This window comes from Corylus avellana, chromosome ca3 (genome assembly GCF_901000735.1).
Source record: "Corylus avellana chromosome ca3, CavTom2PMs-1.0".
In the NCBI taxonomy this organism is placed as follows: domain Eukaryota; kingdom Viridiplantae; phylum Streptophyta; class Magnoliopsida; order Fagales; family Betulaceae; genus Corylus; species Corylus avellana.
In genome coordinates this window covers 37,312,829-37,335,800 of record NC_081543.1, presented here as the reverse complement: position 1 = coordinate 37,335,800, position 22,972 = coordinate 37,312,829, and the positions used below count along the sequence as shown (strand labels likewise).

At 36.3% G+C, this 22,972-nt stretch overlaps 2 protein-coding genes across 5 annotated transcripts; one reads left to right on the top strand and one right to left on the bottom strand.

The window, feature by feature from the left end:
- Window positions 1–241: 241 nt before the first annotated feature.
- Window positions 242–5,513, bottom strand: LOC132175183 (probable tetraacyldisaccharide 4'-kinase, mitochondrial). Of its 3 annotated transcripts, none has more exons than XM_059587043.1 (8): window positions 5,285–5,513; window positions 4,714–4,837; window positions 3,182–3,415; window positions 2,550–2,699; window positions 2,143–2,376; window positions 1,912–1,971; window positions 950–1,030; window positions 242–742 (listed from the first exon to the last, which is right to left on the bottom strand). In XM_059587043.1, the coding sequence occupies exons 1-8, from the start codon at window positions 5,455–5,457 to the stop codon at window positions 581–583; spliced, it is 1,218 nt and encodes a 405-aa protein (XP_059443026.1). In that variant the 5' UTR covers window positions 5,458–5,513; the 3' UTR covers window positions 242–580. The 3 variants fall into 3 exon arrangements, with proteins under 3 accessions (XP_059443026.1, XP_059443028.1, XP_059443027.1); XM_059587045.1 differs by having other exon boundaries at window positions 2,143–2,352; XM_059587044.1 differs by having other exon boundaries at window positions 2,550–2,684.
- Window positions 5,514–9,696: 4,183 nt separating this feature from the next.
- Window positions 9,697–18,004, top strand: LOC132173981 (uncharacterized). Of its 2 annotated transcripts, XR_009439367.1 has the most exons (10): window positions 9,697–10,293; window positions 10,778–10,823; window positions 10,980–11,058; window positions 11,143–11,188; window positions 11,285–11,383; window positions 14,895–14,963; window positions 15,061–15,394; window positions 15,696–15,841; window positions 15,954–17,636; window positions 17,729–18,004. XR_009439367.1 is itself a non-coding variant. In XM_059585695.1 (9 exons), the coding sequence occupies exons 1-9, from the start codon at window positions 9,871–9,873 to the stop codon at window positions 17,352–17,354; spliced, it is 2,643 nt and encodes an 880-aa protein (XP_059441678.1). In that variant the 5' UTR covers window positions 9,697–9,870; the 3' UTR covers window positions 17,355–18,004. The 2 variants fall into 2 exon arrangements, 1 of the variants encoding a protein (XP_059441678.1); XM_059585695.1 differs by having other exon boundaries at window positions 15,954–18,004.
- The last annotated feature ends 4,968 nt before the right edge of the window (window positions 18,005–22,972 follow it).

Sequence of the window (22,972 nt, the reverse complement as noted above, 5' to 3'; positions counted from 1 at the left end):
GCTAGAAGCTTGACTGTATTAGGTTTTTCAGTTAAGTTTGTATTTGTTTTCTGTTTTGAGTCTTCGTTGTAATTTCTTTTGAATAAATGAATGTACTTACAAAAAATATAGCGCCGCTTTACACAGTTCATTTGGGGTTTGAATTTCTAGAAATTCAATATCTCATAAGAATGTTTAGAGCCCATGTCTGAAAGAAGATACCACTTAAAAATTGAAAATGGCTCAACCCATGCAATTCAACTACTGCAGAATCTTATATATTCATGATTTAACAAGCACTTTTGTTTGATTGACATCCTGAATCTTAGATGGCTTGCTTAGTAATGTCCACACAGAGCAATAAAACAATATATCTTGATACTTCTAGCTACCTAATCTCAAACTCTAATCAAATTTTCAGGATTTGGTGGACAATGAAGATAACCTCAAAGGAGTCCTGCCTTGGACCTTTATCTAAGCAAGTTACTGTTGTATATTTGCCAATATGGAATAAGAAATATGGCGTTGTATGACTATATTAGCACACAAGAATTCCAAAATTTGAGCTTGTAAAGTTGTGCCCTTAAGAATCACCATAACTCTAGTTTGGACCAGCTAACTTTACCCTTAACAGCTCCTCCAAGAACTTCCTGAATCCATTCTCCGTGCATCCTTTGTGAGACAAAACTTGCAATACAGAACAGAGTGCCAAAACTTTACAAGGATGCAAGTGCTTAAGAATCTCCGAGTCTCGATCATAATCCTGGCAACATGAATTTTTTTTAAAAAAAAAGAGAAGTTCACTTGAATAATTATGACTAAAGATTCATATCCTCCATGATTCACGATTTTTTTATTTCACTAGGAAAGGAGCACTAGCCCAACAATTGAAAAATATTTTATCCCCCTTAAATAAGACAGCTTACAGATATACCGACCCACCAGTATAGTGATTCTCATATCTACTTACCTTCTCTGTTATTACAATAACTGGCTGGGAACCAAACTTGTCCTCAAGTTCTCCAAGTCTCCTTCTGATCATTTCAACATCCTATAATGATTAACAACAAAAGAGCATCAAGAACTTTCCACATAGCAGAAGCCTCCAAGCTTTGTTTGACAAAGCCTTTTCCTTAGATATGTAGTTGATGTAGATTGATATGAAAAAAAAAGTAAAAATGTTTGGTATAAAAAAGTGAAAAAGTTTTGTTTTGTAGTGATTTTTTTTTTTTATTTGAATAATAATAAAAAGTGAATGATGTGATATAAAAAATGAAAAAAGTTAGAATGTTTTAATGTTAATTTATTTTAGAAATTGTGATAAACAGTAACAAAAGAAAAGGAAAGGCTTTGCCAAGTTGGCTATGTTTGGCAAAGGAGTGGACTTAGGAAGCAGGCCGGAACTGTAGCAGATTTGATTGATGTGAGAGAAAAAAGTAAGAATGTTTTATATAAAAAAATGAAAATTTTTGTTTTGTAGTGATTTTTTTTATTTGAATAGTAATAAAAAGTGATTGATGTGATGTAAAAAGTAAGAATGTTGTGGTTATTTTGAGAAGAATTTTTTAGAATTTTGAGTCCGGTCCGAGCCACTCCTTCGCCAAACACAGCCGTAAATCAGTATTTAAGAAAAGATAGAAAAAGAGGGACAAAGAAAAAAGGTTGGACTGGAAGAGGGGAGGGGAGAGTGGGACATTGAAACAACTGATATAATCCAGTTATGTGGTATTCGCTGTGTTTTAATTGGAAGTTCGGAATAGGGTTATATAGAAAGATAGAATAGTCATGCACATAACACAATTTTTTTATTTTACTTGTGCAGTAGGTATAGTTGAGGTGTGGTAGAAGCAACAAAGTGTCGTGCAAACCTACAAAAGTAGAATTGCACACTTGACAGGATGTAAATCAAGGCAGAGATGAAGATAATTGTACCGTGGCTTGAAAGACGTGATGGTCACTGAAGTCAAGTCGATCAACATAAGATGCTCCTATCTGCAGCAAGGAATTTCTCATTTAGAAAAAAGAAGTAAAAGGTAGAGAGCAACAATGATGCCACATAATCCATCTCTGGATACAAAGATGACAGGCATGAAGCTCTTCAGCATCTACATGGGGCTATTTTGAAGCAAAAGTGAAAAATAAAAATGAAAGAAAGGTTAGTACCTTCTCCATCGCATTCACAAAAGCATTTGCAGAACCAATAGCAGACACACATAATATGATGGCGTCACACAAAGCTTCCAGAGGTAGTTTGGAATTAATATTTGCCACTTCAAAAAAGTGTGAGGGAGTCATTCTAGTGTAGAAAATAGGGAGAGATTCTTTAACTTCTCGCATCATAAACTCTATATCTTTGAGATTTTGTTCTGAAACCTGTTTGATAACAAAGCATAAATTCTACTTCAAGGTAAGTATTTATTACATCTGATGACACACAAATGCAAACAATGTAAACCAAAGAAACCGAGTAATAATTACCTAAAGACAATGCTGATCATAACGCGCAATGTCAATTGAAGCATAAATAATTACTTAAAAAGGAGAAGCTAAAAAATGTCAGTCTTGCATACCAAGTCTGCATAATGGATGACAGCAGCATCTGCCCGTCTGAGTGCAGTCAAAGGCTCCCTTAAAGGTCCAAGTGGGAGTAATTGACCGTTGCCCCACAGCATTAAACCATTGACCATTACAATCTCTAGATCACGCTGTAAGCTCCAGTGCTGTCTTCCATGTCAGTAATATAAACTTTTTTTTGATAAGTAAGTAATATAAACTATCAGCATAAACCTCTATAAGCAAAAGATCTGAGTTTCAAGAGTTCACCATTAAAATCTAAATAGTAACCAACGTCAACAAATCAAATATCATGGTATGGAAAAATGCACATGTTCTGAATGGTGGGTATAACATGTTTTCTGGGATCATCATATTGAGAAGCAAAATTATGGAAAAAGATGTGGTTGGTTATACAAAATGTTTTTGATTGGTGAGACACACATGCACTCAGTGAGTTTTAAGCCCAGGACTTCTCCCTTCACTTTGTTCTTACAAGGAAAAAGCGTCTTTGAGCTAAAGTTGATTGGCATTGCAAGTTCAGATAACAATACATGCCAGAGAAAAGAATGCGGGCAGCATATATGCGAATATAGATAAAGAATGTATTCCAACAACAGACAGGAAATAAAGAGGACAATTTTAATACCTGCATTCCATCATCTAGAATTACAGCACCAATTTTTTCTGAATTAAGATGACTTTCCACATTCTTGTCAAGGCAAAGTTTATGATCACATGTACTACTACGAGGATCAATGTAACCATATCTTTCAAAACAACAAGCAGCAATAGCTGCCCGATTTGCACCCACACCGATCTTTGTAGGTGTCCCAAATAGATGCCTTTCAAGCATTCTAGCCTCATCCCCACCAGCATAACCCTGCCAGAGAAATGATACTATTAGATATGAGAGTTGAACATAGTTCAGCTTTGATTTGAACATACTATTTTAGCTACGACTTTCATATGAAGATCAATCAATCTCCTCCTTTCTCCCAGACTTCTGGATAAGAAAAAAACATGTATTGAAAGAGAAATTCCTATAAAAGAGGGTCATCCTACTTTAATAAATCTGCATTAAGCTTGCAGTTTCGATGGACTAGAGAATATTATTGCCAAATGTATTGTTAAATATCAGAAGACTCCTACATGCATCAGGGACAATTTCAAAGGCAGAATTTTAGGGACCCATAGGGATCTTGACCATTCATACCTGTGGGTCCCATGATTCACAAGCATCACTGAATTGCAAGGCGGGTTTCTTATGAAAAACAATAAGCATGGTCATGGTGTTAATTTTTCTCATATCTAGAGCAAAAGCATCCAAGTAGCCAACAGAATAGCTTGGGTTGTCAATATGTTGAAGTCACTCATGTTTCATCAAGTCATTGGGCTTTGGAATGTCCAATGGACTTTGAAATTTGAAATTAATAGGATTCCAGTGAATTACAGCGATGTTGACATATTGTGCTACCATCGCCAACAAAGAGTGACTAAACCACTCTCAAATTTGGCCATCAGGGGTAAAAATGTGGTTTGGCCGCCCCCAAACCAGCCATCAAAGATGGCCGAATCATCCTGTGGCCTAAGGGCTTGTTTGGCGGCTCCTAACCACCCTTTTCTTTCTTTTTCATTTGTTGTTATGATCTGGCCGCCCATTTAAAATGAATGCTCTCGCACCTAGTGCAGTCCGATTCCATGTATCTTAGAATTCAGTCTAAACAAAGTGGACCAATTCACTTTCCACCAGATATCCAAAATGGCACTAAATTTCAAAAAGCAGCCATCAGCCATTGCCACGGACATCGCGTACTTACTACGAAACTTCCTGAAGTCATCTCTCACACCTATTTCCTACTCTCTCTATGGGTGCGTGTTTGAGCGTGTGTCTGTTTCTTTTCTCAACTTCGACTCATTTCTCTAATGAAATTGACTCGGTAGTTTAATTATTTGGTTCCAAGTACTAATACCTCCCCAGCAGTTAAGTAAAAACCAAAACATTCCTCAAGAACCACATAAATTTCAAAAGCCTAACTCATTCTACTGAACCATTTTCACACAAATATTCGAATTACCCTCACTAAACCATCAAACAGAGAAAATTTAAAAACACCCATTAATTTCAAATTTCAAAACAGAGAATCACAACGTTAAAAAAAAACAAAAAGGTAATAGTACCCTAGTGAGAATGAGAGGTGAAATTCCAGAGTCAGATAACCAGCGAGCAATGAACTCCACCATCGGTGTCTTCCCATTGCCTCCCCACGTCAAATTCCCCACACTGATCACCGGCACTGGCAACCTTTCAAACAAAAATATATCAAACGAATTAAACAAAATCTTTTTCTTTTCTTTTTTTTCTTTTTTTTTTTTCATTTCACAAAAGCAGTACTTGGAACCACATTTAGGGCGTTATCTTTGATGAGAGAGTGGCGGAAAAGAAAATAAAAATTGTGAAATCTTCAAGCTCGGCGTTTATTTTTCTTCGGTATCAAAAGAATAGAGAACCCAACACCCAATTTACATTTCTCGGTAACAATCAAAACTTTCCCACGCTGTTTGGTTGCTAAGAAAATGTGGGAAAGGAAGGTATCCCATTTAGAAAACAAAAGGAAGCTCTACTAAACCAAAGTTAGTTGCCTTGATTTAGTTGAAGGTGAAAACTTTTTGGGGCCGACAACTCAGAATTTTCTTTTCTTTTCTTTTCTCGGCAGCCAAACGGAGTAGGAATGAAGGAGGTGGGTCCTACCAGTGCTTGCGAAAGAGGCCGAAGCGGTAGAGACAGTGGCGGAAGGAGAGAGCGACTCTGTAGAGGGAGGAGGCGAATGAGAGGACTGGGGTGAGAGAGCGTTGCAGAGTAGAGAGCTTTGTGTGGTCCCGAGCGTAGGCTATCTCGTTCACCAGCTCTCGCAGTTTCTCCATCGGGGACAGTACGAGAAAGAAGCAGAGAGCAACCGTTAAAGTGCTGAGGTGGGTTGAGATTCAATGTGCTCAAGCGCACGTTATTCATCATCTTATCCTCCCTTGATTCTAATTCTAAATAAAATGTGGTCTGACCTAAAAAAGATTTTTGATTTCTTTTAAGTACCTAAAGAAAAATTTATTCTTACATAATTTTTCCCCCAACTCAGTCTCTAAATCTGTTACGTGTTTGGCAAAAAAAAAAAAAAAACTGTCATGTTTTTCTAACTATATGCTAAAAAAAATTAATAAAACAAACCATGTTTAACTAACAAATTGTCAGTTTAAAAATCATCTTCTTCATCTCCCACGTCCAATCCAAGCGCCGATGTCTTACAAATCTCTGAGCATCGTCAATCTGGGCAGTCTTCAATCTGGTGTTCTACATGAGGTCGTTTGTCCAAAGAATTTACTAGTTATTGATTCTCATAGTTGTGTCAAACTGTTGATAACACATATCGAGACTTAGATCAAGAATGCAAGTTAAAAAAATAAAAAAGAAAAAAGAAAAATGTGCAAGAAAGCTTACTGGGTGTGCCAGTAGGGAATCACTCCTATGCCTCCCCATCCCCTGCAATGCCTTGGCTTTAAAATGGGTTTTGCCTCTAACCTCTTGGCCAGGTGTTGTGATCCCATTGGAGATATATATTCACATAATGTACCATGCCTTCCTTGCATGTTTCTCCTAACCCCAAATTATATGTTGGAAATAAAGGGGACCATTAATGATATGGTCACTCTCCATGTTATTTATTTATAGCTAGTAGGTTGACCTTTTTCTATTGGGACATTGGTCTTAGGCCTTGTTCTTTGGACCGAGGTCTAATGCTTGTCGGGCAATTTTGGGCCTCGTTTTTTACCTAATGGGTGTGTTGGACAAAGGGTTTGAAAAAAGAAGAAAATTGTAGTACATATTTGATTGATATAAGAGAAAAAAGTAAAAAAAAATTGTATAAAAAAGTGAAAAATTTTGTTTTGTAGTGTTTTTTTTATTTAAATAGTAATAAAAATTGATTAATGTGATGTAAAAAATAAGAATATTAAGTTAATTTTGAGAATAATTTTTTGAACTTTTGAGTCTGGGTCCTGCCACTCCTTGGCCAAACATAGCCAATACATCCTTTATAATTGGAGGGCTTTAGGGGCTTCGATACTCTGGTATACCAGGTTGAACAAATTGACACATGCTAATTAATATGACATGTCATCACATAAAACGTGACATCGGGGGTATTTGTTAAACCCCCTCACATTCCCCCACATCCACCACACTATTCACTTCCTTTTTTTCTTCAAAAAAACATTCTTACTATTATATTAAATCATTCACTTTTTATATCACATTATTTACCTTTTATTACTATTCAAATAAAAAAATCACTACAAAACAAAATTTTTTACTTCTCAATATCAATTTTTCATTTTTCCATACCAATTATTATTATTATTATTTTTCTTCTTTTTATCCATGAACAATGCCGTGTAGTTTAACAAACACAGCCATCATATTGGTGATTGTGACGTGGCAATCCGTCAACATGGCAAAGCTCCCATTAATTATATGGACAAAATACTCAAAGTTGAATAACGATCGTATCTCAAGGTGTTGATTATCAAAATTAGAAGCTCGTAAATAAAATTGAAATCACAAAAATGACTTTTAAGGACTAATTTTGATTTTGATTTTGATTTTTTTTTCCAAAATAGAATGGCACTTTTAAGATATCATTCCACATCACTTTTACTAATAATATAACATGTTCTTTTTTTAAAAAAAAGAGATCACGATAATGTAAAAAATGAACAAAAGTAAACGTGTACATGATTGGGAACTAGACATGGATGTTAGTATAATGTACTAATTAAGGAAGGTAAAATATTTAAATTTAAAAATGATTTATTTATTTATTTTTGAGATTAGTGTTCCATTTATTTGATGAAACTTTAACGTGGTCCACTAAAATCCACACCATCCAATTTGGCAGCATATGACCCGGTGAGCCTCACTCATTAACCCCTCGATGCGAAAAACTTGGGTCTACGTTGAACCTAATCTGATTTGTCACGTTTCGGTTACCTGTCCCACCTTAACATCCCAATCCAACGGCTGCTGTTTGATCCTCTGGGTGAAAACGCGTATAGGCCGAGACTTTTCATTATTTCCATCATTGTCTTGTGGGCCAGGCGGGCCCCACCCAATTACTTAGGCCCACGTCGTGTGCGACCCGACGGCTTGAAGAAAGAGAGGAGCTGAATTTCAGGACCTCGCACTTTGGGCAGGTCATAGTCCCGAGAAATTTTGGTTTGTTGCCGACTTGATTGGAGCATTTTACATCCATGCTCCGTCACCCTCTGATTATCACGGGACCACTACTGCTGCTTCGGAATCTTATCACAGCCGTTGATCAAATCATATAAAATTCGTACAAACACCCTCATCATGATGATTTAGATTTGACGGCGGTGATAAAGAGCGTGAGGACCGTGGCAACAAAGGAAAAAGAATAAAGTGCGTATAAAAAGAGTGGGAAAAGTAGATTGAAAATTGAAATGACAGAAGAATCCACTGCACTATGCGTGGAAAGAGCAATTTTTTTATGGGTTGTTTGGTCAAACTGCTTGGTTGGAGCCCGGAGTCGGACCTTTGCCCACGGTAGTCTCCTTCAAACTAGTTGAAACATCGGAGGTTACTCCACTCGTTTCGAGGCGCGTGGCAATCAGTCTCACCTGCCCCCCCTTTGATTCCAGCTGGAAATCTAGCATTGTCCCCCTTTCTTTTTTTTAATTTGTAAAACTGTTTTGAGGTTATATAAAGATGTTTTGAGTTTTTTTATTTTTTTATTCTATTTTTTAAATATAAAATAAAAATAAGAAAAATAAAGGTTAACAAACAAAGTCAACAAAATGTGGCCATATAAATATATAATGACAATTAAGCATTCAAGGAGGATGAATACTTTCACTAGCTTACGAATTCCATGATGGGTGGACTAAAATGTGTTCAAATCATTGAATTTTGAACCAAGAAAAAACAAATTAGCTGCGCATGGGTTGGAATATATTACGAAATAATGTTACATTTATTTTCACTTCTTTATTCAATTTTTTTTTTTTTTCACACTCATAAGTAGCTTTTAAAATTACTATTGGATATGAGATGCATTTTTATTTAATTTTGATCAAATTATAGTATTAAAAACTACATATAAATGTGAAAAAATTATGTAAAAAAATGAAAGTAAATATAGCATTCCTCATATATTCGGCTTGGATTTAATTATAGTTATAATTAGATACGCTGAGACTAAGTTATGTATTACAGAATACGTGTCTTAATTTTAACAAGTTAAGTTCCAATTGGACCCAAACCGATGTTTATATATATATATATTCTTTCTTTTTTTTAAGTTCTTTCAATATACATTGAGTTATAAGGTTGTATTTTATTTTTGCAAAGTAAGGGGAGAAAACTAACTTCGAATCTTTAATTATTTACTGTCATTCACGATGCAATTAATGTTTAAATTAGTTTAACCTTTATTATTAGATTTGCTCATTGGATACCAAAAGACAAAGGAATCTAAGTACAATATTAAGATGTAACCTATAATTAAGATTAGTTACATAATGAAAAATTTAAGTATCTTAAAATCATTACTATATGTATTTATGAGCAAACCAAATAAACAAGGGGAAAAACAGTCAAATATTGATTTAACATTTGTTTGCAAATCTAAATGTTTTTTTTTTTTTTTTTTCAATGGTAGCTTAATCGTTCGTAAACCACACCTCATGAAGCGGAGGTTTTCGAATCTTTCCTTCCTCTTTTCTTGTGTGGACATATTCAAAAAAAAAATAAAAAATCTAAATGTTGCACTAAAGTTTAATAAATCATGAGTATTGAAGTTTGTCATAAAAATTAATTTGTGAAAGAAATATCGAAATTTAATTTGTTAATGACATTATATAATCTACATACCATTATAAGTTTAATTTGATTAATTAACCATTAGGCGGGTGAAGACACGCGCCAAGTCTTGGTCTTGAAGAATCTGCCGCGAATAGAAAAAAGCGAAAGACGTCAGCAACGGGCAACAGGCAAATGGACACGCAAGTCCGCACGGGCAACGGGCAGCACCAGACGCCGTATTTTTCATCCACTGAACGCTGTTATACACCAACAAAAAGTTGAAAGAAATCAGTCTGAGCGCCGAACCTCAGCTTCGTCTATCCGAACCCAGGTACGGACCTCTCAAAGCCTCTCTCTCGAAAAAGCCAAGCACCGTCGAGAATAATGGAACCAAAGTAAGAGAGAGAGAGAGAGAGAGAGAGAGTGAGTTGTAGGGAGAGAAAGTGTTGGAGAGAGAGAGAAAGATGGGTCAGATCGTGAAGAGGAAGAAGAAGGGGAGGCCGTCGAAGGCAGATCTGGCGCGCCGAGCTGAGGAGGTGGCGGCGGCGGAGATGGACCTGAGGCGGAGCCTCCGGCGCCGGAATGTGAGGTACAACATAGACTACGACGATTACCTGGACGAGGAGGACGAGGAGGACGAGGAGGACGAGAGGAGGAGGGAGAGGAAGCTCAAGCTGTTGATGAAGCTCAACCAGGGGAGCGAGCTGCCGGCGCCGGCACCGAGCCGCGCCCGCTCGGAGTCGCGTGATGGGCACGCGTCGGAGGATGAGTGCGAGCGGAAGCCGCTGAAAAAGAGGAGGATCGGCAACGGTCGCGATGACGACGATGAGGAACAAGAAGAAGACGATGATGATGACCATGGTGGTGTTGGTGTTGAGGATGAGGAGGTATGTATGGTATCATTGTACGGATCTGATCAAAGAGTTGAAGGAAGAGAAGAAGGTGAGAGAGAGAGAAGAGAGAGAGAGAGAGTACAGCTCAGTTGAAATCAGCGAGAGAGAGATTTTTACGTGATTGGTCCAGACTTCAACGTGACTCTCTCTCTCACTCACACTCTGTGTCGGGGAAGTGAGAGTTAGTAACGGTTGGGTCAACTGTCAAAAACTAACACAAACCCACAAGAATCTGATCACGCTCCCCCACCTCTCTCACTCTCTCTCTACCCACCTCTTTCTCTCTCCCTCTATATATATCTTTATATCCCTCTCTCTCTTAATTGTGCATTGCCTGCCTTATCTGTCTCTGTCCGTGTGTCTGTCTCTATCTATCTCGCACTCATAAACGCAGTCCTAATCGTACCCTTTTAGCATTTTCATATATGGGTGTACGGTACTTACATGTGTGGTTTTGGTGGGCTACGATGTTTGACAGGAAAGGGGGAGAAAGGTGGACTCCAAGGGGCTCGATTCTGCTCCAGGTTCGTTTTGGTTTTATGGGTTCTTGATTTTGTGTAATGGGTTTGGTTTGATTTTCTTGTATTATGTGAGGATTTGGTTTATGGGTTTCGATTGTTTTGTGAAATAAGGCTTTTATTTGATGTGGGGTTATTGAATTTGGCTTTTATTTTGATCAGGGACGCCGTCGAATGATCCGTCTGGGGTTCCATTGCCTGATAAGAAGACACTGGAGTTGATCCTTGACAAGCTTCAGAAGTATGGAATTTCTTTGTTGTCAATCTACCTTTTGATTTTGCAAAGCTTAGGAAGTTTCTGATGTTAGTATCTATATCGTGGCAGGAAGGACACGTACGGTGTTTATGCAGAGCCGGTTGATCCTGAGGAGGTGTTTGGAATATCTATTTTTCTGTTTTGTAAATGTTAGTCTGGGCTTTGAAGCCGTTTTTGGCGCTGGTGTTTGAAATTGTTTTCGTGACTGCAGCTTCCGGATTATCACGATGTGATTGAGCATCCGATGGACTTTGCCACGGTGAGGAAGAAGTTAGCAAATGGATCGTATACTACCTTGGAACTGTTTGAGGTTTGTACCCATATTTTAGTTTTGCCTGGCTTATGTATACAGCATTATTACTCGGGTCTTTGGGATATGGGGCTTCGTTATAATGTGGTTGTGAGGAGATCGAGCGTAGTTGTGAAGCACTCACAGTCTTGGTTGAAGGAGGCTTCGTTTTGTCTTACCGCCCACTCTCCTCTCAGCCGTTTGTAATGTGAAAATGATGATTCAAAGGACAGCTACCATCACGGACTATACTGGTGGCGAATATGGATGGTGAATTAGAGATGGGGCAGGTTACATTTAGTGAATATATTAATCAAAAACTTTGGGTGCATTTTGTGTAGGTAAGAGAGAGAGAGAGAGAGAGAGAGGGAAGGGGGAAAACATTTCCAATATTTTGAATCTGGTAGGTGATAAGCGTAGGAAAGGTTGCTTATAATATGAATGTGCACCGCATCCTCTTATCAAAGATAATTACTAAAATATGGGAAGGAATGATCTGTTTCGGTGAGATATTTGCATTGCGCACCCTATCTCAATCTAATCTTGACCTTCTGTTTTGTGAAATTTTGAGATTCTTTTATGTTAGTTTGTTCATAATGTGACTAGGAGGAACATGTGGGTTTGCATGGTTCAGTCCTTGTTGACTAGGCTATGCTACATTCAATTCCAAGTCTTCTCTATGTTATTGATATAGCCCTCATCACTTATCAAAAAAATTGATATAGCCCTCATCAAATGCCAGACTTGTATTCATACCGTACTTGAGTTATGCTCTGTAATTTAAGGGCCATTGCCTAGGTGCCTTACTTTGACACACTAATGGGTGAAAGATGTTGGAGATCTTGTAGTGATAGGTTTCAAGAAGTAAGTGGCATTTGACTATTGTTAGAAGGACAAATATTATATTAATTTGGAGAAGAAGTGATCTAGATTAAGATTGATTATGATGCTTGTTTTATTCCGAATCTAAGAAATGTGGTTGGTAGCATCCATATTGACCATGGGGTAGTTTATTTTTCTCCCTTTTCTATGTAACCGTACTGGTTGGTATGACAGAATGCTCTAAGGTAAAAGATTGAGCTATTTAGGATTAAGAAATTAAATCCAGAATGTGCTGGTGGTGAAGGTGATTGTGTGAATTCTTTTAGTTAGGTTGCTGAGGGACTTTTGGCAATTGATGATTACACTATATTTGAAGTTAGACTGCTGATCTTTGCTTCAGAACTGGTTGATCCTCTCCATCGGTAAGCTAGTTTGGTTGGTTGAAATGCTGTCTTTGCAAAGAGGGGCACCGTCACTATGGATCTTTCATTGTCAAGTGTTTGGATCACTTTTACTTTTTCAATGTTCTGCTTCTTCTTCTTGTTTTTTAATGTTATTTTATTTTTTATTTTTTACTGATGTCTATGTTCATTTGTCAGTGAATACTGAGAAATCAATTTTTTTAAATTGATTTTCTTTTTCTCTTCTCTATATATTGTCCTCCGCTCTTTTGCTTATTGGTGAATATATTAATTATAAAAATAGAAATGCTTCGGAGGGTGAGACAAGTAATGCATATTACTAGAAGAATGTGGTTGTCACTATAGCCGCAAAATGTATAATTTCCAATAATATGGTTTGCAAAATGTTTTAGTTGAAAAGAATGGTTGTGGAATTGTAGTAGGATCAAAGTCAAGAATGCTATGAATTGTGGAATTGTAGTAGGGTAACTGATAAGTTAGGGTTCAAAGTCAAGAATGCTATGAACATCAAGGGAACACAACTAAAATTTTGTTATAATTGGCCTGGGTTGTATGTGCTTTTCCCTCTAAAAGTGCACCTTTCTTTTTGGTGAGAGAAAGTAATTGGCACAAAGCCACTGTTTTTTTCTACCACAAATATCACTGTACAAAGTGGAGTGAAGATTTAAATGTGCTTTACGGAGCACATATATTTTCTAGATGGTGGTGGTATGTGGTTTTTCTTCTCTTTTGGGGGTGGCAGTGGTTGGAAGAAGGTGAAGCAGTAGTTCTTGAAATTGGGACAAAAGAAGCTGTTATAACCTTTGGCCATAAGTTCAACTTGTCTCTGACAGTGGGAAATTATTCTGCATGTCAAGTAAAGGGCTCTTGCTGATGCTACTGTATTCAGTTAATGCTTACTTATCTTTCATGTAAAACCCAACATGAGAGACATTACTGGATGTTTTGCTCCATTCAGTGACTGAGGCTTGTCGTGTAGACTAATCAATGTAATTTAACTAGTTAAGGTTGATCTCTGCGAAAAACTGAGAGAATCAACGTAATATGTCATCTTTGCTCAAGTTATGATTTTTTTTTTCTCAGGCATATAATGTATATCACAATCCACTCCTTTCTCTGTAGATTCACTCTATGTGACTGAATTAGTACAACAATTTTTGGCTATATTTGGTTGCATTCTCATGAAACAGTTTTTGGAGAACAAAAAGAAATTTTGGAACATGCTGGTGTTAGCAATTTCCTTTTTCCTGTACTAGGAACAAAATGTAGAAACAGAAAGATGTACTATGAGAGTAGGCTGTTTTCAAGAATAACCTGAACTGTTTTTGGAAAACGTGTTCCAAGACGTCTTGGCACCTTTTTTTTTTTTAAAAAAAAAAAGTTCTGAAATATTGAAAACCTTTCACCAGATAAAAGAACCAAAGAGCCCTGATTTTCTGTTGTGTTCTTCATCTTTGTTTTGTTTGTCTTATTTTTTATATCTTTTTTCCTTTTTCAACGGGCTATGACTTTGGTGTAGAGTGAGTCATGCCTAGAAGGGTGGTGGAATTGTTGGCTAGCTGGAGAGGTCAATTGAGAAGCCGTTGCATGTTAAAGGCTTGGAGGATGGCTCCTTTGTGCTTAATGTGGTGGATTTTGAGAGAGTGAAATGTAAGAAGCTTCGAAGATTGTGAGAGATTGGTGTTAGAGTTAAAAGCTGTTATGTTCAAATCTCTTTATGCTTGGATGGATGTGTACAATAGTAATCGCTTTTCTAGTTTTACGGAATTTTTGACTTGTGCTCTTTTTCGCCCTAATTGGGGGTCTTTCTTGTATACTTAATATGTATTTGAGTTGCACCCCTCTGCGCCTTATAATGAGATTGTTTTGCTTATAAAATAAATGTGAAAAAAATATTTTGGTAGGTTTTGCCTCCCAACATCAACCTTCTAAACAAAAGATATCTGATGAAACTTTAGGATTTCCTCTTTTTAGGAAAGTACAGAACAATTCCTAGGAGAATTATTTTTCATATTCAGATCATAGGTGTCTATGTCAGATGCTCATATGTTTGGTCAGAATGTATCTCTTGCTATTCAACCAAGAGAGAGAGAGCTACTTTATCATCTGTATCGTTTGTTATGATTGTAATTGTCCATGGTTAAATACTTTTGTAATGCTAATCTTATTTCCTTCAATTCTAAGTAACTTAGATTTTTGGGCTAGATTTCTTCCTGCGAAGGAATTACATGAAGTAAAAGAATGCTTCATTATATATTTACTTAGTAAAGTTGGTTTTCTTAATGCAGAGTGATATTTTCTTAATTTGCTCAAATGCAATGCAATACAATGCACCAGACACCATATACCATAAACAGGTATAAGAATTTTGACCGATTCTTATTCTTTGCCTCAGTTTGTTTCACCTATCTTGTCTTGTTTGTTAGTTTTATGACACAATTATTTATGAAAAAGGCCCGTTCCATACAAGAGTTGGCAACAAAGAAATTCGAGAGGTTAAGGAGTGAATTTGAACGCTCTGAGAAAGAGTTGAAGTCTGATCAGAAAACAAGATCCAATTCCTTAATCAAGAAGCCAGTAAAGAAGCCATTCTGCCGGACCTCGCAGGAGCCTGTTGGCTCTGATTTCTCCACTGGTGCCACTCTTGCCACCATTGGAGATGTTCAGAACAGTACCAACCTGAACCAAGGTGGTGGTTGTGAGAGGCCTAGTAACATTGATGGTGTTGTAGAGGGTAATCCTTCCCTAATTGATACTAATCTTGAGAAGGCAGAAGAGCTATCATCAGGTATCATGAAGAAGGTTTTCCCCTTCCACCATTATGTACAACAATGATGATAGATGTATGTAAAAGAACTTGTAGACTTTGGCAATTTGTTTTAGCCATTACTTGCCTAGAATCAGATTCATAACTTGTTTCTAATTTATCGCTAAACTACGCGTGGTAGTTTGCAATCACACTCAATCATCTCTGGCCAGTATTGATTGGGATGGCTTGCCAATCATCATTTTTAGTTTTCAAGATTACACTTCATCCCATCATGGTCATGTTGTTATCTTCTAATTGCTTTGATTGCTGTACTATTTAGGGAAGGGTCTGCTTTCTAGATTGGGAAGAAAGCAATTTGTGTTTGATGATAACCGCCGTGCAACATATAACATTTCCAATCATCCAGTTGTTAGATCAGATTCAATACTTACAACCTTTGAGGCAGAAATTAAGCAGCTGGTTGCTGTATGTCACGAGTAAACTGGTTCCTTGAATAGTTTCCCTTTCTACTTGTCTTATTTTTGTTTTAATTATAATTATAATTTTTTTTTCTTCTGATTTTGCTTCTGTAAATCAGGTTGGGCTTCATGCAGAATATTCTTATGCTAGGAGTCTTGCTCGTTTTGCTGCAACTCTTGGACCTATTGCATGGAAAGTTGCCTCCCAGAGAATTGAAAATGCATTACCCACTGGGTGTAAATTTGGTCGTGGTTGGGTTGGAGAGTACGAGCCACTTCCAACTCCTGTACTAATGCTTGAGAACCATGCCCAGAAAGAACCTGGTTTAGTTCCAAAGTTGCAGTCTAATGCTGAATTGAGAAAAGATGACAAAACTAAGACTCCTGTTCCTGCTAAGGAGCATCCTGTAAGTGGGCCTACTTCAGAGGGGAAACAATCTTTGTTTGGTCCAGCCAGTGCTCATACTTCAGAAGGGAAATTATCTGTGCCTGGTTCTGCTGGAATAAAGCCCAGTACTCCTGATAATGCCATTTACCAGAAGCAAAATCCCCAATCTAGGAATTTTGCCAAGCCTGAGAATAAGGTTATAAAGCAATTTGAATTGAATTCCTTGCCCTCTGTGCAGCAAAATAATGCTGAGCTTATTGCTGAAAAGCAGTTTTCAAGCAATTCAGAAATGGCGGGCTCAAGGTCCAAAGAGCCGATCTCAAGAAACATAAATCTTTCTCAGCCTGTGCCTTTGAAGCAGCCTGATACTGATGGAGTTGCTACTGGAGGGTTGCCTAATGGAAAAGTCAGCAACAATGGTTTTAATAACAGGATGAGTAGTCCATCTTCTGAGACTGTTCCAAATCACATGGCTAGAGGTTACTTTCCCCGTGGACAGGAGCAGGTCCTTACTGACCCAGTTCAGTTGATGAGAATTTTGACTGAAAGAGCTCAGAAGCAGCAGAAATCTTCAAATCAGTCTCCAGTTGAAACCCCACAGGTCATGTCCTCTGTTCCATCTGTAAGGAGAGAGGACACGAACAATGCTGCCGCAGCTGCTGCCCGTGCGTGGATGTCCATAGGGGCTGGAGGGTTTAAACAAGCAACAGAAACTTCCAGCTTGCCCAAAACTCAGATTTCTGCAGATCCATCATACAATCCAACTCGGGAATTTCGTCCACAAATTTCTCAAGTGAGGGGAGAGTTTCCGCTTTCTGTGGGGATGCAATCTCAGTCTGAGAAGAACAGTTTTCCACTTCAGGCGTTTGTACCACAACCTGTTCGGGTGGGCAATGAAGCACAATTCCAAAACCGACCCATGGCTTTTCCTCAATTAGCACCGGCTGACTTGTCTAGGTTTCAGGTTCAGTACCCTTGGCGAGGTCTCAGTCCTCGCGCCCAACCTAGGGCTAAGCAGGAAACTCTTCCTCCCGACTTGAATATCGGTTTCCAGTCTCCGGGGTCTCCTGTGAGACCATCCTCTGGCGTTCTTGTTGATTCCCAGCAGCCAGATCTGGCTTTGCAACTCTGATTGAGGATGGACTTTCTGAGGAATCAGACAGATAGGGAAGAGAGTGGAGGTCAATTTGGCTCCTGTCTCAGCGACATGGGTTTTGTTTGATCTCTCCCCCCGCCTTAGTTGCATGGAATGTGCAAATACCATTGGTTTGAAATGACTGATTATCTGGGTTTCATAATGCCATTTGTTGAAAATACTGTATTCCCAGTGTTGGATTCAGGAATTGAGATGTCTTACATCATTTTACTCTCTTGACTGGGGTTTGCTCATACAGAGAAGATTTTGTTCAGTCAGGTGAGTTAGCTTGAGATGAGATTATTCTAGTGGATTTGAGGAAAGAATTCAGCCACTTTGTTATTTTCTAAATGAGGATTATTGACTTGCAGCAGCAGAGTTATATCATATATCAGGGAGCAATAACATTTGAAAATTTCGGCAGAAGGATGATTGATTTTATGAATGTTACCAATTGCTTAGAAGTTCCAAGTCTTGACGGAAAATGCATAACATGTAGTGATGCCTTGTACATTAGTTACAGGTGGATGAGAATTAGTTGTTAGCCTCTATGTAATTCCATTTTTAATGCCAGTTGATACTGCCAATATTATTATGTAAATGAGAATTTATAATCTCTGAAATGGAAATTTTCTAATGTTATCTTCTCTAAATTCTCCATTTTTTTTGTAATGGTTTTTTCGCCATTTAGTTGGTAGCTCTATTATTTTGAAGGGGACTTTACCTTGTGTGGAGAGGATCAAAGGGTGACACCGTATGTTTTCCAAGGGTAAAACTTAGAATGCAAATGTGTTGGGCAAATTGACACGTTGGAGAATTTTTTAGTGAAACTATGATATAGCATGTGGAGATGTTATTCAACTCAAAAGTTTTAAGTCTTTGAATTTGAGTACAACTATATTATATTAGTTACTCACATAATCATATAATGGGTTATGCATTTAATTATTCGTGTCTTTTGCGAACAAGGAAACTTAGAGCACTAACAATAGCTTTCCAACCATTTTTCTTCAATTTAGAGAACAAGACTACTTTTTGATTCTCTATAAAAAAAAATACTTCACCATAGATTCTTTTATTTTTTTCCTATATGAATTAAATACTATTTCTTTTTATCATTGCAACCAATGAGATGAGAGAGGAGAGAGAATTGTTGGGACAAGTAAAAGAGAGGAGAGAGAATTAGTTATTTATAATCTAATAATGCATTGGGCATTTACAGTGTTTCCCAATGCATTGGAAAGCACTATAAATGCATTTTGATGTTAGTTATATTTAGGGCTTCTGATGTAAGTGTTTTTTTATGTTTTTTTTGAAATTTTTCCTAAACATAGGGAAAGGAATAGGCTATAAGGAGTCTGCTGCTAATGCTTTCACTAATTATAAGGCCACCGCTACAAGATTGTGAGGTAAAGACTTAAAAAATCACCCACGAATGGTGTCACAATTGAAGTGTCAGAATTGTTAGAAGTGTTAGGGTTTGAGTCCTTAGGGTTTTGAGGGTAATTTAGTCTTTATGATATTTTCCTAATCCTATATAATAAAATGCTTGTATTAGATTAACATAACTTGAATAATATAATAAACTCCACTTTTTGTGTCTAAGTTGTTCATACAAACTTTGACTGAAAATAGCCAATGCACCCAAATTTCAAATTGTACATAACCCACTGCCACCCACTACCACTACTTTTTCAGTAACAGCCTTATGACATCTTTTCTAATATACAGATTTGATGTTCTTACACTTACACATTTATACTCAACATAACAACTCTACAATCAGGGAGAGGGGGAGGGGGCATCTGCTATTGAAAATGATTCATTCAAAGGTTAATCTTATTCTGTGTCAAAAGCAAAAAGCCAATTTCATGACCAAATTTTGGCAGGTCAATAGGATGCACCACAGAAGCACAAGCACAGAGCAACCTGTTGATCAGAACTAAGAATACAGGGGACCAACCAATTTGACAGTAAATTGAGACATCAGAAATTGTAGAAGACACCTACTAATATTGATTCAAGACAATATATACTACTACAAATATATGCTTTTTCTGGCATGGACCCTTCTGCTACAAAAGGCTTGCCATGCAAGAAAATCATCAGCTAAGCTACATAAATATGCAACAGCTACAACATGGACTTAATCGCTTAAACTTTGAGAGCTTCTTGTTGAAAGAGCGGTAAATGGAATCCGAAAGCTTCTCTTTTGCTTATTCTTGGCTGTTTTCCCACGAAGTTCCTTCTGATTTCTGATGACACAAACATCGCCATCACATATGTATTGTTTAGACTCAGAGGACTCTGAGAAACAACTGAAGAAGCTTGAGAGCAAAGCCATGGAGATTTTGAAGCTCTAACACCATATCTCCCTGGACAAATATATATATAGATCAGGCCATTTTACATGTGCAAAGAGATTTTTTATTTTTTTCTCAGGGTCAGAATATAAGGCCAAATGGTCAATATTAGCAGGCTCTGATTTGACAATGCGACACCTAAAACGTGTTGAACTTGGGCATCGGATATTAGGCTGTGGTTCGTGTACATGTCTATTTTTGAGTGCCTGAAATGAATCATCGTAAAACAAGAAAGTCGTATTCTGAACGAGGATCCAATATTGGTCTTTTACTATAAAAACCACCTCAGTAGAGCGGACCGGACTTATTGAAATTATCTGCCCATTTTTGTGGACGTAAGCATACTCTTAAGCTACGCAAATTTGATGTGTTTTTGTATCCAAACTATCAACACCCATCTACGATTAACCCTTTAACCCTTTCAATCTACAATCTACAATCTACAATTAAAATGGTTCATAATTTCAACCATTTTATATATATATATATAGCATTGCTTTTATTTGATAGAAAATAATTTAGCAGCTGCCAACCTAAAAAATTACAGTTTAATGTTGACTTGATCTTAATAAATATCAATATTTATAAGGCTACATTAGTCATTACATGATACTTACATAAATGGGCCAGAAACATACAATATCGTGGCTTGTTTGGAAACCACTCTCTCCTCTGGCCGACAAAAGAGAAGAAAGAGAAGTCAAATTATCTCACCCCTTTTTTTTTCCCCATAAATATCTATGACCATTTACAGAAGCTTCTCTTAAGTTCTTATCTAAATTTTAGTTAAAAATTACTTAATTTTTTTCTATTAACTTTCAAGAACACCACATATCATACTCTATAAATCTTTTTCTACTCTATTAAAATAATCTTTTTAATAATTTTATATTAATTTTTTTTAACAAAATTTTCATTTTTATCTCATGTTCAGTCTTGTTGTAAGTGCACTTGCGAGTGTTGAGTTACACATTGAGAAAATATAAAAGAAAAGAGTACTTAATATACTTAAGTGGACCTTAGCCCATTAGTTTAGGTTTTAAGGTTAGAGTTGTGTTCAACTATGTATTAATATACTCTTGGTAAAAACTCCATAACCGCTTTATCTCCTAACAAGTGGTATCAGAGCCATGGTTAGCTTCCTGGGACAGGTGTCTGGGCGCGTTGGGTTTAGAGTTATATCTGCATCCGCAACTCTTAACGCGAGACACTCTTGGAAATGTAAAATGACTCACAAGCGAAGGGGGAGATTGTTGTGAGTGTTGAGTCCCATGAGTCCCACATTGAAAAAATATAAAAGAAAATAGTACTTAATATACTTAAGTGAACCTTAGCTCATTAGAGTTGTGTTCAACTAATTACATTAATGTATTTTTGGTAAAAACTTCATAACCGCTTTATCTCCCAACAAGTCTAGAGAAGTTATGTTAAATCACATTTTATCCTAAAAGCTTAAGCTGATATCTGGTAAGAGGTAAATTTAATTACTTAATCATTAACGAGCTACATTACCAATATTATAGCTCCTTTTTATTTTAGCTTGAAAAATAGATAAGCCAATATATATAGAGTAGTTTTGGAAAGTTCTATCTAAATTTTACGGCTCTAACAATTAATAGCGAAATTAAAAAAATGATAAAAATCATTCTATATCTCATCTTTCACCCATTTTTTTATAGTGAATGGATGAATCCACCATTGGATTTGCAAAAATAGATGGTAAAATCATGCGTAAAAGGCCTCTTGAAATTAATCTCTTTATATATATATATATATATATATATATTGGATTTAGACAATGATTTGTGATAGTAAAGAGTGAGGAAATTTTGACCGAGTCATAACTCTTTGTCATAGGCCAAGTCTCCCATGTCGTGGGATTTGAGGAAACTCCGATCCGGATGCATATTTATCACATTATATTAACTCTCACTTATCTTAATGCTAAACATCCTTTTTTGTCGCTAAAAGTTGATATGACTTTTAAAATTACTATTAGATCAAAACTCAATAATAATTTATCACAAATTTAATGGTTAATTTTAAACACCGCATTAATTTTGAAGGGACATAAGTGAGACACAAGGAGGAGATTTAGCATTACACGGTAATTAATAACCAACTTTGTTGGATGGTTTTTCTTTTATTGGTAGCTCCTCTAAATATCATGTGATAATTACAAGTAATTCTAGAATTTTTTCTCTTGAGTCCCTCGTGGCTATTAAAATCATCATTTGATTAAAATCTAATAATGATTAATCACAAGTCCAATGATAATTTTAATAGCTACATCATTCTTGGAGGGAGACAAGATAAACTTGTAGCATTACTCGATAATTACAGTAGAAGCTTCGATTAATCGTTACTGAGAAGCAGGCCGTCAATTCACCTCTTCCAACAAACGCGATAATTAAACCTTTTTTTTTTTTTTTTTGGTGATTCATAATTAAACTTTACAGAAATTTAGGCAAGCTTGCTTCAATCTAGCGGGATTTAAAATTAGAACATGATTAATAGAAGTTAATTTTTTTTAATATTAGTTTATTTAAAACAAGATTTTTTTTCTTCAATTAATTCACTTAGGATAATTTATTATAATGCTTAATTTTTCAAGATTTTGTTTGTTTTTAACATAACGCTAATGCTTATATATTTCTTCATGGTTTCCATTTCTCGATGATATAGTATAGAAATTGATCAATAGATCACAAGAAAGATTTTATGGCTAGAATCTGAAAGTTCTCATTTGGCAGAGATTTTTCAAAATGTTTCACGTTTTAAAAGTGCCCTTATGTGACATAAAGATAAAACCCGTTTTTATGTTTCAAATTGTTTGTTAATTTATTTATCACGAGAAAAAAAGCAGAAAACAAAAACAAAAACAAACATAGTCTAAATTTATTTATTTTTTATTTTTTAAAAAAAATGTTTGATTTTCATCTTTCTCTTATCTCTAAATTTACTTTGTGAGACTACATGTAGATCTCACAGATTTAATGGTAGATTGACCGAAGAAATGGGCAAAAGATAAGTAAGAAATAAATGTATAACACTTCTCTATTTTTTTTTTTTGGCAAATAACTAAATTATCTGAATTGATAAGCTAAAAATGTTTTCACATCTTTGTCAATTTTGTGAAGTGCTTTATACTTTTGAAATAGAAACAATTCATGTAAAAATGTGTTAAAATAAGCTAAATGGGCAGCTTCATTACACGAAATCCCCGTCTTATATCTATTAGTGAATCAAAAT